General features: G+C 27.7%; 2 protein-coding genes across 3 annotated transcripts in view; one reads left to right on the top strand and one right to left on the bottom strand.

The window, feature by feature from the left end:
* Positions 1-318: 318 nt before the first annotated feature.
* Positions 319-2,789, top strand: LOC148234173 (uncharacterized). Of its 2 annotated transcripts, none has more exons than XR_015809989.1 (3): positions 319-408; positions 515-976; positions 1,748-2,789. XR_015809989.1 is itself a non-coding variant. In XM_088187789.1 (3 exons), exons 1-3 carry the CDS (start codon positions 401-403, stop codon positions 923-925), a joined length of 318 nt encoding a protein of 105 aa, XP_088043915.1. In that variant the 5' UTR covers positions 329-400; the 3' UTR covers positions 926-2,789. The 2 variants fall into 2 exon arrangements, 1 of the variants encoding a protein (XP_088043915.1); XM_088187789.1 differs by having other exon boundaries at positions 329-408; positions 515-595; positions 697-2,789.
* A 4,455-nt stretch (positions 2,790-7,244) lies between these two features.
* Positions 7,245-15,130, bottom strand: part of LOC148234172 (uncharacterized) — a 31,067-nt gene continuing 23,181 nt past the window's right edge. The window contains exon 5 of the mRNA XM_088188377.1: positions 7,245-7,292. Coding sequence (XP_088044503.1) covers positions 7,245-7,292 — 48 coding nt within the window. The remainder of the gene's footprint in view (positions 7,293-15,130) is intronic.

The following is a 15,130-nucleotide window of genomic DNA, read 5'->3' as shown; positions in this document are numbered from 1 at the left end:
GAAATTATTATATTCGACAGGGAAAAACGACCCATTATAATTTAATGCACAAAACAAATTTTCAAAAAAAAATTGCAGCACTTAAAAATGTAGCATTACAATTTTAATAAAATTTAACTATGCCCTTTTCTTGAACCGTTGTTGAATAAAATCCTAATAAAATTATAAATTGTATTGAAAAAATATTTAGGTATTGCTATCAATGTATTTTAATTTACTTTTAAAGTTAAGAATTGTACAATTGCATAAATAAAATATTAAAAAAATTATTTAAAAACTCGATGTAACGAATATGCTCGTACTATCAAGTTAGGCATTACGGCCAACTAGAGCATCTGTTACTGTCATCGTCTAAATTTGCTAGGTTATTTTCCTATTAGAAGTTTATATTTTCACCTCAATGACCAGGTTCAGTATATATCTTAAGTCTTGCTTTTATTGTTTGATCAGACCTCATATTATTCAAACTGAAGCATTATTTTAACAGGTGAATTGACTGATCTTGTTTTTTCAGAATTTGTCAGCTTCAAATGAAACTTTCTGAGGTTAACGTAAATTGTAAATGGTTGACTCCGTTCAAGTCGAAATACGCAAGGTGTTACCAGCTCTAAAACATTAACTCAAAGATTTTGAAGTATGACGATGTAACAATAACCTGTTTACGATTTTTGTACGCCGGCCTAATCATATAAATAGGGAGACAGAGACTTCACTTATACACACTCCGCCAGACTTCGCCGGATTGACTCGAACGCCGCCATCGCTTCCGCACCGCCCACCGCACCGCCGCTGCTACCGAAACGCTACCTACCCGGACTTTGATTCGCCGATACCACGCTACTACAACCAGACTCGAACTTCTCACACGGACATCACCACATCAGATACAAACCAGCAGTCGAGAATGCTAAACCACGACCTCTAGCACTATCGTATAGATTGATAAAGAAGCAATGCTCTTTTTTAAGAATTTTAAGTAGTTTACTAGTTAATAATTAATTTATATGATTTTAAAATATAAAAAAATATTATCTATTGCCATATTTTAAAGATCAAAGTATACAAGTATGTGCATTACAATTTGTACTTACAAACTTTAGTATTTTTTACACAGAAAGAGATATGTAAAGTAAAATTAAATTAAAAAATAATTTAATCAAATCTTACTATTTTCAAGATAATGATGGAATACCATGAATGTCACATCTTGCACCTGTTTATTCAATTACTTTTTGTATAATTCTTTAGATTGAAATCTTATTTTCCTATAATGTAATACTATATTGATCTATTTAATTAACTTTTGCTTTACCGTACAACGCAATCTTATTAGATAAAATCATACATTGTGCAAAAAAAATGTAAAATGCCTAGAATTCACAGAATTCGTAGTTTCACTGTACTTTCAAAGCACACCAAAGATCATCAGGCTTAGCTTAGGTTTTTATAACTACAATACTGAAATCCTTCTCCCCATAGATATGTAGTAGGAAATAGTGACAATATGTTTTTATATTCTCTTCTCAACACTGTTTTTTTGGACTTTAAAAAAGGAAACAAAGTAAATTTAAATTTTTGGTGCATATTAATAAGCTAGTTTTTATATCTAATAATGGCATTGCCATATTCCATAACATTTACATCTAATGACTTTGTATCCTTACTCTTTTTGGATACTTTTGGTTTTTGGAATATATTGGTTCGTCATATAATAGTTTTTTAATTATTCTTAAAATTTGGATTTCAGATCGAGGTTGATTTCAAGAGTAGCTGTAGCAACTCATGACACATAAACTTAACGTCAATAGACCCCTGCACACCTACATGACACATGCGCAATTGATGTCCCACAAGCGATGCCTACAATCCTAGCAGCCGTTGAGATGTGCGCCGCTTCTGATACTAACCAGTTTACTTGGTTGGGATACGGTTGGTCCGCACGACCACGTATATAATAAGGCGGTACGCATATAAACTTATGTGTTGTATGAAATTATCTTATAGATAATCAAAATAAAACTTAGCAGATGTTGGTTTTTGGGTGCTCAAACGTTTAAAATTTATCGGCGTCTCTTAACATAGCCCCACAAAAAAATTGAACGGCGTTAAATCTCATGATGTTGCGACAAGTTGACGTCACCAAAATTTGAAAAATTGTGATCTGGGAACTTTTTATGCAAAACATCCAACATTGCACCCAATGTGTAAGTCTTGTTGAAATCACATATCTTCGATTTCCTGCCAAAAATAAACGGTTATCATACTCCTATAGCGCTCGCTATTGACCGTTACAGTCCGACCTTCAGTGTTTTCAAAAAAATAAGGCCAATGACTAACCTAACCACAATATGCACCAAACAGTTACTTTTTGGGTATGTATTTGTCTCTTGTGAATCCCATGAGGATTTTCCTCATACCATATGTGGCAACTTTGCTTATTAACATACCCAGATAGGTGGAAATGTCTCATCAGAGAAGATTTTCTTTTAAAAATCAGCTCCAATGTACATAAATTATTTGCTGACCGTGGTCCCTAGGCTTCAGTTCTTGATTTTATACGGGTGAATGTACAAATCCAGATGCAAAATGCGCCAAAGAGAGCCATAAGAAAAGCCCAAAAGCTTCAAACGCCGATGAATTGCCAATTCTGGATCTTCCACCACTCTTTCAGTGTCGTATATTGTAAATTGAGATTTTGTTGAATCGGCCGCCCACGTGCCTTGTGGGTATTTGCGATTTTCTTGTATACCAGGATATGATCAATAATAATGTAAGTGTTTTGTTTTGCAACTGCTGAACTATTTTAATATTTAAGATGCATAGTTCCACAATGGTTTGAGTACTGTCACACAAGTACCTTGTTTTTAAATGAGAAGCTAAAAGTTGCTTTGTTTGAATCGGATGTATTGGTCAGGTAATTTTTCTGCGAGTCATGTATTCAACTCAACTGGTCAAATGAAGTCCCATATATTTCACCATTTGTTTTTTAGGAAAATTTTCATTGCATAAAATGATGTTTGTGTAGTTTACTTTCCTTGGTGTGAATGTCATGTGGATCAATTTATTTGGGCTTGATTCTCTATTTATTTAACGCTTTTAAGTTAGACTGGCTTGCTAATACTACAGAATGTAATCGTCATGGCTCTGATATCTTCCGTCTCCATCATAGATAGTGATGCCGGAAGACCATCATTACTAATAGTGACTAGGAACTCAACCAGTCTTTTCCAGAATTTTTCTATTGTATCAAATTCGGTGTTTTGGTGCAAACATAAAAAGATGTGCACCATCTCACATATACTTGACCAGCTATCACAGTGAACATATTTGTGTCTGAAGTACAAGTTAAGAAACTGTATGTCTCGAACGTCGATCTAGATTATGATATCGAGCGACTTGATCACTGCATTCAAAACCATAATAAGAGATGGAAGGTAAGTGGTTCCTTAGTGTAATTCACTTTGTTGATCTGTCGCAATAAAAATTTAAAACTATTAAATACAAAAAGATTCAAAGCAAGAACATTTTTGATTTTTATGCAAAATCACTGCAATAATAGTTTTTTTTTAAATAATTTAATAATATAAATTAAATATGTCAATCGATGATAACTTTAACGTAATAATAATACTATTCATATATATACATAATAAAAAAATGAAAAATTTTAAAACCAAAGATGAGTATGCAACATTTTGGAGATTTTCAGGGATTAGAAAAACAATGGCTGGTAAGTATATGATTATTAAATGTAATACAATTTTTCGACATTTTACATATTTGTCTGCAAGCTCATGTGTATCATACTAAGTTTAGGATAATTATATACAAAAATTAAATTTATAATCATTTTTTGTACCTTCTAGAATTTAATAATGAACGAAGTTGATAACTGATTATATAACTTATTTTTTTTATTCAAATTGAAAAAAATGATACTAACGTATTATCACCTAAAAATTTACATTTTTTATTATTTAATTTACTAGCAATACATTAAAAAAACTATGACTTAAGAAAAAGTTTATTTTTAGTTGGAAAAAATGCTTTGAAGCAAAAGAGCTTCTCAAAGCATCTTGTACGAACTCAAAAGCATGAAAGCAGCAAGATCGTTTAAGATAATATTGAAAAATTTACAATTCTATATATCGCCACAGTATTTCGAAGCATAATAAATTTAGTGATAAAAATAGACACATTAACAAGAATCATCGACTTTAACGTTTTAAGCAACTTTTAATAAGACATAATGAGACAATGCAATCAAATAATGTAATATTTTGACGTAACTAATATAAAACTAAACCAGCAACAATACAATTGAACTATGAACCAATGACAAATACATTACAAAGATTCATTAACCTGTCGGAAATGATTTTCAAATAAAAGTGAATGATCTGCGCTTATATATGCTTGGTCCTGTGGATGAAGTTTTTGGCTCGCCACTCGAAATGACAGCCAATTACGAAGATTTAGGTTTGTAACCAGATTTTTTTCGGCAAGTCATAAAAACTATTGACATATATATACATATTTTTATTACGATAAATTACAACAAGTATATTAAAACGTTTAAAGCCACAAATATATGCTTTGTAAAAAATGATTGTTTTATTTACTTAATACGCCTGAATTCCTTCTGTTATACATAGAAAAAAGTTTTTTCTGATCTTTCGTTGTGCTACAAATGAATAGTTGAGTGCTGTATATATGTTAACAATAACACAGTAATGCACACATATCAACAAAATTATCCTTATGAACAGCACATTTATCTTAATTTTGTATTCCATTATTTATAAAGTCATTTAAACTAGAATATATACGTTTAATATTTATAACCATTTTTTGCTGCTCCTTTTACTGAGTTTCGAAGCAAAAATCTCGTACAAAATATACTTCAAGTCAGAAACGAAGTGCTAGTATAAATGAAAGCACTGATGGAGGAGTTCTATGGCAGCTTTATGACTTATATACCACCGTCCTAATTATCCTTCGATTCCTTGACCAATTCAGATGATTTTGGAAAAATCTAAAATCATTTTTTATTTCTAATAAATATATTATTAAACTTTATAGTCATTGAAGCAGATAAACTTTGTTTTAGGTAATTTGACAACGGATGTTCCTTACTTGCTCGCTCAGAAACAAAATTTGAGGTGCGCTTCTTTAAGAGTTCATATTTTTCGATAGTTGCCACTATATATTCCTTTTTAGCATTAATTGCTTTCGGCAAAGAGATTCTTCGATTCTTTGTAAATGCAAGGAATACAGATCCATTAGATTTTATAAGCATTTAACGAGTCTTGTGTAACCAATTAAAACGCAACAATTATGGGAGTCCCCAATAAGCCATTCAAAATTGCCATTATATCTTGTACTGTTAGAAGAATTAATTTTTTTCCAAAAGAGATCAATTACGATTTAATTCAAGCAAACCCAACACTGCTTATTAATTTGTTAATATTGTTGCAAAAAAGTATTTTATCAAAAATCAAAACAATAAAATATCTTAATTGTATACAAAAGATAATTACTTATTTAGCATTATTATTCACGTAATTCTAACACCACTTTATGCTTTTCTGAAATTATTGCTAAAGGTATTGCCATATACAAAATAATTATTGCTCCTAAAGATTCCGCACCCTTGTTTTACGACTCGTTAGCATGATATAAATACGGCCTACTGCGCGAGAGTTCTTTCTTTTCGCGATATCATACATCAGCGCATGGACGTGTCGCTCTCCAACAAGCTAAGATAGCAGCCATTCCGCAATAAGAGCTTGAGACTGCAAAGCATCTTTCAAAACTGCAACAACTTCAAAAAGTAAGTACCGATTCTCGTTTTCAAAATGTTTAATTATAATTTATATTTCTCGATGTCAAACGCATTTATGTAAACTTATGTAACTTTTATGTAAACTGACCTCTTAATTTACATTTATTTAGATTAGTTTCTTTATTATTAACTTATAAAACATATTTATTAAACGTTCCATTCGCGTTCACACAGCTTTCAGTAACTTTAGCAAGTGCAAACTTCGTAAAAATCTTTTTTAAACATGTTTTTCAATTAGGTAGATCTATTTATTTATAAAATTACATATTTTATTGAATTTTACATGTTATAAGGTTAGGCACGTAAGAAAATAAGCGTCGGCGTCGCTTGAAATCGACGTCGGTGGTCGATCGCTACAGGAGCTTTATCGCAAAACAAACAAAGACGCTCGACAAACACGCGTTGCAAATTCCAATACAATCGTTCGAGATAAAAACCATATCAACAACCCTTTGTCTTATTTGCTTGCTGATGAAATTTATTCCATTCGCGTTCACACAGCTTTCAGTAACTTTAGCAAGTGCAAACTTCGTAAAAATCTTTTTTAAACATGTTTTTCAATTAGGTAGATCTATTTATTTATAAAATTACATATTTTATTGAATTTTACATTTTTAAGGTTAGGCACGTAAGAAAATAAGCGTCGGCGTCGCTTGAAATCGACGTCGGTGGTCGATCGCTACAGGAGCTTTATCGCAAAACAAACAAAGACGCTCGACAAACACGCGTTGCAAATTCCAATACAATCGTTCGAGATAAAAACCATATCAACAACCCTTTGTCTTATTTGCTTGCTGATGAAATTTATTTTTAACTTATGATGACGCAATTTATTACCAGTATGAGCCAACTATATTAGTATCATAACATTAAATACTTAAACGTTGTTAATAATGAAACAAACCCCTTAAATATTGCTTTTAACCCTTTTTTTCAAAAATTTTACACAAATATAAAATGATTATATTTTTGTTGAACCAAACAGGCGTAGTCCCAAAACTTTACAAATGATTAATCAATAAAGGAATGATGCAAATAACTGCCGCTAAATAAAATTGAAAATTGGTCGGTAATAATAATAAAAAAATATATAATATATAATCCAAATTTTCAGATTAGCCCCTCAGTAACACGACAGAATCTGTAATCCTAATTATTGTTTGAAGTTAATATTTGTGATTAGATTCATTTAAATCACATACCTTAACTTCCAACAGTGGTCAGGACTGCGCTGTAGAAGTGAAAATGATGCAAAGACTGTCGCTGTGTAATAAATCTATATGTAAGTAATGAACATATCCTTTTATATACCAATTAAATTTTAATATTAGACCCTATGTAATAAGTACGAAGGCTTATATATTTTATTATTCATTGCTGTCTAAGTAAGATGGTTTGATTAGCATCGGATCCTTCCGCATTCCTTAATTTCAAACAGTGTTCTGCTCTGTACAGAAAAAATAGAATTATGCATATATTCGCTGATATAAATAGCATTAACATTAAAATATCAAATGTATTTTATAAAACAATTATGTACTACACCAGTTTTTATTATTTTGGTTTACAGTTAAGAGATTATTAAATTTTTAGACTAGTTCTTAGGAAAAACGAGAGTATATATCTGTATACACTATTGCTGTTTGAAGTTAGGTGGAGTGATTTAAAACGGATTGTAAGTAATGACTATATATTTATTTCTTATAACCATATTTTTAAGTGAGTTTAATATACAACAGCAATCATTTTTATTTTTTGTATAATTTATTTTTTCAGGTAAACATTAATATATTGTACAATTATTTACTACTTGTTTAAAGTTTATTATAATTCAACAACATAATTTTTTCTTTAATTTTATATTTATTTTTTATTGTTTCAGATAAACGTTAATAAATTGTTAAAGTACTTCTAACTATTTTCTGATTGCTGTTTAAAGTTACTGTGTGAGTTTAGATAATATTAAATTCTGACTTGCACCCTAACTTTAAACAGCGGTCAGAATTGCGCTGCAGAGATTAAAAATACGCATATAAATGCCCTCCATAGAAGCAAAAGTTTGTAAGTAATGACAATATATTTAATACTTATCAACCATTGTTTCAAGTGAGTTTAATATAATATAATAAACAATATTAAATTCTGACTAGCACCTATAATATAATAAACAATATTAAATTCTGACTAGCACCCTAACTTTTAACAGCGTTTAGAATTGCGCTGTAAAGATACAAATTACGCTTACAAATGCCCTTTCATGAAAGAAAAATTCACTAAGTAATGACAATATATTGATTACTTTGAACCAAATTTTTAGGTGAGCTTAATATAAATTACCAACTTAAATTTTTATTTTATTAATTTTATATTTATTAATTTATTGTTTCGAAAAAGGTTATTGATTTGTAAAATTGTTTTTACATTTATTTTAATTGCTGTTTAAAGTTACAGTCCCAGGGTAGATTATATTAAGTTCTACCCTGTATTGTTACTTTAAACAGCGGTAAAAATTGCGCAATTAAAATACAATACGATTATAAATGCTCCTTCATAGCAGAAAATGTTTGTAAGTAATTACAAAACATTTATTCCTAAACAACCATATTTTTAGGTGAGTTTAATATAATACAACAAATATAATTTTTATTTTATTAAATTTTTTTTTTGTTTCAGGTGAACAATAATATATTGTAAAATTATTTGCTACTTATTTTTGATTGCTGTTTAAAGTTATGGTGCGGGTTTAGATAATATTAAATTCTCTCTCACACCCTAACTTTAAACAGCGATAAGAATTGCTCCGTAGAGTTAAAAATATGCTCATTAATACCCCTTTATAAAAAAAAACTTTGTAAGTAATGACTATATATTTATTTCTTATGACCATATTTTCAGGTGAGCTTAATATAATACAACTGCAATAATTTTTATTTTATTTATTTTTTGTTTTATCAGGTAAACATTAGTATATTGTAAAATTATTTTCTACTTGTTTTTAATTGCTGTTTAAAGTTATGGTGCTTGTTTAGATAATATTAAATTCTGACTAGCACCCTAACTTTAAACAGCGGTCAAAATTGCGCTGTAGAAATAAAAAAAAAGCTTATAAATGCCTCTTTATAACGGAAAAAGTTCGTAAGTAATGACAATAAATTTATTACTTATTAACCATATTTTTCGGTGAGTTAAATATAATACAACAACAATACTTTTTATTTTAATTATTATTTTTTTTTTGTTTCAGGTAAACAATAAAATATTTGGCAATTATTTGCTAGTTATTTTTGATTGCTGTTTAAAATTAAGGTGCGGATTTAGTTAATATTAGTATCTCTCTCACACCCCAACTTTAAACAGCTAAAAGAATTGCTCCGTAATGATAAAAAAATACGCTAATAAATGTCCTTTAATAGAAGAAAAACTTTGCAAGTAATAATAATTATTAATATTTTTTATGACTATATTTTTAGGTAAGTTTAACATAATACATCAGCAATATTTTTTATTTTATTTGATGAAAATTTTTTTAAGGTAAAAAATAATATATTGGCAAACTTTTTGCTACTTGTATTTAATTCCTGTTTAAAGTTATGGTGCGGGATTAGATAATAATAAATTTTATCTCGTACCCTACCTTTAAACAGCAGTCAGAATTGCGTTGTAGAAATAAAAACTACGCTTATAAATGCCCCATCATAGGAGAAAAGGGCTTTAAGTAATGACAATATATGAATTACTTATCTACCAAATATTTAGGTGAGTGTATTATAATTCAACAACACATTTTTTTTTTAATTTTCTATTCATTATTTTATTGTTTCAGACAAACGTTAATCAATTGTTAAAGTACTTCTAACTATTTTCTGATTGCTGTTTAAAGTTACGGTGTGAGTTTAGATAATATTAAATTCTGACTTGCACCCTAACTTTAAACAGCGGTCAGAATTGCGCTGCAGAGATTAAAAATACGAATATAAATGCCCTCCATAGAAGCAAAAGTTTGTAAGTAATGACAATATATTTAATACTTATCAACTATATGTTCAAGTGAGTTTATTATAATATTATAAACATAATTTTTATGTATTTATTTTTTGTTAATTAAATTCTTGTTTCAGATAAACATTTATATATTTTAAAAATATTTGCTACTTATTTTTGATGCTGTTTAAAATGATTGTGCCTGTTCAGATTATATTACATTTTTAAAAGCACCCTAACACTCAACAGCGGTCGGAATTGCGCTGTGGAGGTAAAAACTACGCTTATAAACGCCCCTTTATTGAAGAAAAATTTTATAAGTAATGACAATATATTTTCTTATTTTATTGAATATTTTCAGTGAAGTTTATTATATATTTTGAACGTTAATTTTGATTATATTAATTTTTCACTTATTATTTTATTGTTTCAGATAAAGGTTAATAATTTATAAAATACATTTTTACCTTTTTTTATTGCTGTTTAAAGTAACAGTGCCAGGTCAGATTATTTGAGCTCTACCCTGTACTGTTACTTTAAACAGCGGTCGAGACTGCACATTATTAATAAAAATAATGCAATACATCCCCTTAAAATATTAGAAATATATATAAACAAATAATATCTATATTATAATATTAATAATTTTCAATTTTATTGTTTCAGATAAACGTTAATAAATTATAAAAGTTATTCTAACTAATTTTTGATTGCTGTTTAAAGTTACGGTGTGAGTTTAGATAATATTGAATTCTGACTCGTACCCTAACTTTAAACAGCGGGCAAAATTGCACAATTGAATTGAAATGTTCCTTCATAGCAGAAAAAGTTTGTAAGTAAATATAATACATTTATTACTAATCAACCAAATTTTAGGTGAGTTTAATATAATACAACAACAATAATTTTTATTTTATTTTATATTTTTTTTGTTTCATGTAAACAAAAATTTATTGTGTAATTATTTGCTCCTTATTTTTGATTGCTGTTTGAAGTTATGGTGCCTGTTCAGATAATATTAAATTCTGACTAGCACCTTAACTTTAAACAGCGGTCAGAAACGCACAGTAAAGATAAAAAAATACGCTTATAAATGCCCCTTCTTAAAAGAAACAGTTTGTAAGTAATTAAAATACATTTATTACTTATCAAATATATATTTTTAGGTGTGTTAAATATAATTTATAAACAATCAGTATTATTTCATTAATTATTTTTTTTGTTTCAGATAAACAATCATATATAGTGAAATTATTTGCTACTTATTTTTGATTGCTGTTTAAAGTTATGGTGCGGGTTTAGATAATATTAAATTCTCTCTCACACCCTAACTTTAAACAGCGATAAGAATTGCTCCGTAGAGTTAAAAATATGCTCATTAATGTCCCTTTATAAAGAAAAACTTTGTAAGTAATGACTAAATATTTATTTCTTATGACCATATTTTCAGATGAGCTTAATATAATACAACTGCAATAATTTTTATTTTATTTATTTTTTGTTTTATCAGGTAAACATTAGTATATTGTAAAATTATTTTTCTACTTGTTTTTAATTGCTGTTTAAAGTTATGGTGCTTGTTTAGATAATATTAAATTCTGACTAGCACCCTAACTTTAAACAGCGGTCAAAATTGCGCTGTAGAAATAAAAGAAAAGCTTATAAATGCCTCTTCATAACGGAAAAAGTTCGTAAGTAATGACAATAAATTTATTACTTATTATACATATTTTTGGGTGAGTTAAATATAATACAACAACAATACTTTTTATTTTAATTAATATTTTTTTTTGTTTCAGGTAAACAATAAAATATTTGGCAATTATTTGCTAGTTATTTTTGATTGCTGTTTAAAATTAAGGTGCGGATTTAGTTAATATTAATATCTCTCTCACACCGCAACTTTAAACAGCTAAAAGAATTGCTCCGTAATGATAAAAAATACGCTAATAAATGTCCTTTAATAGAAGAAAAACTTTGCAAGTAATAATAATTATTAATATTTTTTAAGACCATATTTTCAGGTAAGTTTAACATAATACAACAGCAATATTTTTTATTTTATTTGATAAAAATTTTTTTAAGGTAAAAAATAATATATTGGCAAACTTTTTGCTACTTGTATTTAATTCCTGTTTAAAGTTATGGTGCGGGCTTAGATAATAATAAATTTTCTCTCGTACCCTAACTTTAAACAGCAGTCAGAATTGCGTTGTAGAAATAAAAACTACGCTTATAAATGCCCCATCATAGGAGAAAAGGGCTTTAAGTAATGACAATATATTAATTACTTATCAACCAAATTTTTAGGTGAGTGTATTATAATTCAACAACATATTTTTTTTTATTTTCTATTTATTATTTTATTGTTTCAGACAAACGGTAATCAATTGTTAGAGTACTTCTAACTATTTTCTGATTGCTGTTTAAAGTTACGGTGTGAGTTTAAATAATATTAAATTCTGACTTGCACCCTAACTTTAAACAGCGGTCAGAATTGCGCTGCAGAGATTAAAAATACGAATATAAATGCCCTCCATAGAAGCAAAAGTTTGTAAGTAATGACAATTTATTTAATACTTATCAACCATATGTTCAAGTGAGTTTATTATATTATAATAAACATAATTTTTATGTATTTATTTTTTGTTTATTAAATTCTTGTTTCAGACAAACATTTATATATTTTAAAAATATTTGCTACTTATTTTTGATGCTGTTTAAAATAATTGTGCCTGTTCAGATTATATTAAATTTTGAAAAGCACCCTAACATTCAACAGCGGTCGGAATTGCGCTGTGGAGGTAAAAACTACGCTTATAAACGCCCCTTTATTGAAGAAAATTTTTATAAGTAATGACAATATATTTAAAACTTAGCAACCTTATTTTCAATAATGTTTATTATATAATTTGAACGTTAATTTCGATTTTATTAATTTTCCACTTATTATTTTATTGTTTCAGATAAAGGTTAATAATTTATAAAATACATTTTTAACTTTTTTTATTGCTGTTTAAAGTAACAGTGCCAGGTCAGATTATTTGAGCTCTACCCTGTACTGTTACTTTAAACAGCGGTCGAGACTGCACATTATTAATAAAAATAATGCAATACATCCCCTTGAAATATTAGAAATATATATAAACAAATAATATCTATATAATAATAGTAATAATTTTTAATTATATTGTTTCAGTTACCGTTAATAAATTATAAAAGTAATTCTAACTAATTTTTGATTGCTGTTTAAAGTTACGGTGTGAGTTTAGATAATATTGAATTCTGACTCGTACCCTAACTTTAAACAGCGGGCAAAATTGCACAATTGAATTGAAATGTTCCTTCATAGCAGAAAAAGTTTGTAAGTAAATATAATACATTTATTACTAATCAACCAAATTTTAGGTGAGTTTAATATAATACAACAACAATAATTTTTATTTTATTTTATATTTTTTTTGTTTCAGGTAAACAAAAATTTATTGTGTAATTATTTGCTACTTATTTTTGATTGCTGTTTAAAGTTATGGCGCCTGTTCAGATAATATTAAATTCTGACTAGCACCTTAACTTTAAACAGCGGTCAGAAACGCACTGTAAAGATAAAAAAATACGCTTATAAATGCCCCTTCATAAAAGTAACAGTTTGTAAGTAATTAAAATACATTTACTACTTATCAAATAAATATTTTTAGGTGTGTTTAATATAATTTATTAACAATCAGTATTATTTCATAAATTATTTTTTTTGTTTCAGATAAACAATCATATATAGTGAAATTATTTGCTACTTATTTTTGATTGCTGTTTAAAGTTATGGTGCGGGTTTAGATAAAATTAAATTCTCTCTCACACCCTAACTTTAAACAGCGGTCAGAAACGCACACTAGAGATAAAAAAATACGCTTATAAATGCCCCTTCATAAAAGAAACAGTTTGTAAGTAATTAAAATACATTTACTACTTATGAAATATATATTTTTAGGTGTGTTTAATATAATTTATTAACAATCAGTATTATATCATAACTTATTTTTTTTGTTTCAGATAAACAATCATATATAGTGAAATTATTTGCTACTTATTTTTGATTGCTGTTTAAAGTTATGGTGCGGGTTTAGATAAAATTAAATTCTCTCTCACACCCTAACTTTAAACAGCGGTCAAAATTGTGCTGTAAAGATGAAAACTACCCTTATAAATGCCCCTTCATAGAAAAAAGGTCTTTAAGTAATGACAATATTTTTATTACATTCCACCAAATTTTTAGGTAAGTTTATTATAATTTACCAACTTAAATTTTTATTTTATTAATTTTATATTGAATATTTTATTGTTTCAGATAAAGGTTAATAATTTGTAAAATTGTTTTTTTTATTCATTTTATTTGTTGTTTAAAGTAACAGTCCCGGGGTAAATTATATTAAGTTCTACCCTGTATTGTTACTTTAAACAGCGGTTGAGACTGCACTGTATTAATAAAAATAATGCATTAGATCCCTTTAAAATATTATAAATATATACAGATGATACCTATATTACAGTAGTATTATTTTTAATTTTATTGTTTCAGATAAACGTTAATAAATTGTAAAAGTAATTGTAACTAATTTTTGATTGCTGTTTAAAGTTACGGTGTGAGTTTGGATAATATTGAATTCTGACTCGTACCCTAACTTTAAACAGCGGTCAAAATTGCGCAATTGAATTGAAATACGATTATAAATGTTTCTTCATAGCAGAAAAAGTTTGTAAGTAATTACAATACATTTATTACTAACAACCATATTTTAGGTGAGTTTAGGATAATACAACAACTATAATTTTTATTTTAATAATTTTATATATTATTTTTTTTTTTTTGGTTTTGGATAAAGGTTATTAATTTGTACGATGTTTTTCACATTCATTTAAATTGCTGTTTAAAGTAACAGTCCCAGGGTAGATTATATTAAGTTCTACCCTGTATTGTTACTTTAAACAGCGGTCTAGACTGCACTGTATTAATAAAAATAATGCATTACATCCCTTTAAAATATTATAAATATATACATATGATAACTACATTACAGTAGTATTGTTTTAAATTTTATTGTTTCAGATAAACGTTGATAAATAGTTAAAGTATATGTAACTAATTTTTAATTGGTGTTTAAAGTTACGGTGTGAGTTTAGATAATATTGAATTCTGACTCGTACCCTAACTTTAAACAGCGGTCAAAATTGCGCAATTGAATTTAAATACGATTTTAAATGTTCCTTCATAGCAAAAAAAATTACAATACATTTATTATTAATCAA

The sequence above is a fragment of the Plectrocnemia conspersa genome, unplaced genomic scaffold (genome assembly GCF_051122295.1).
Source record: "Plectrocnemia conspersa isolate PC_06_02 unplaced genomic scaffold, ASM5112229v1 ptg000006l, whole genome shotgun sequence".
Classification (NCBI taxonomy): domain Eukaryota; kingdom Metazoa; phylum Arthropoda; class Insecta; order Trichoptera; family Polycentropodidae; genus Plectrocnemia; species Plectrocnemia conspersa.
The sequence above is the reverse complement of the archived record's forward strand: the minus strand, read 5'-3'. Positions and strand labels throughout refer to the sequence as shown.

What these genes read in the sequence shown, in the direction of transcription:
- LOC148234173 (XM_088187789.1), top strand. An exon ending in TTCAAGTCGAAATACGCAAG is followed by an intron (nt 596 to 696) that starts GTGTTACCAGCT and finishes TCATATAAATAG; the next exon opens with GGAGACAGAGACTTCACTTA.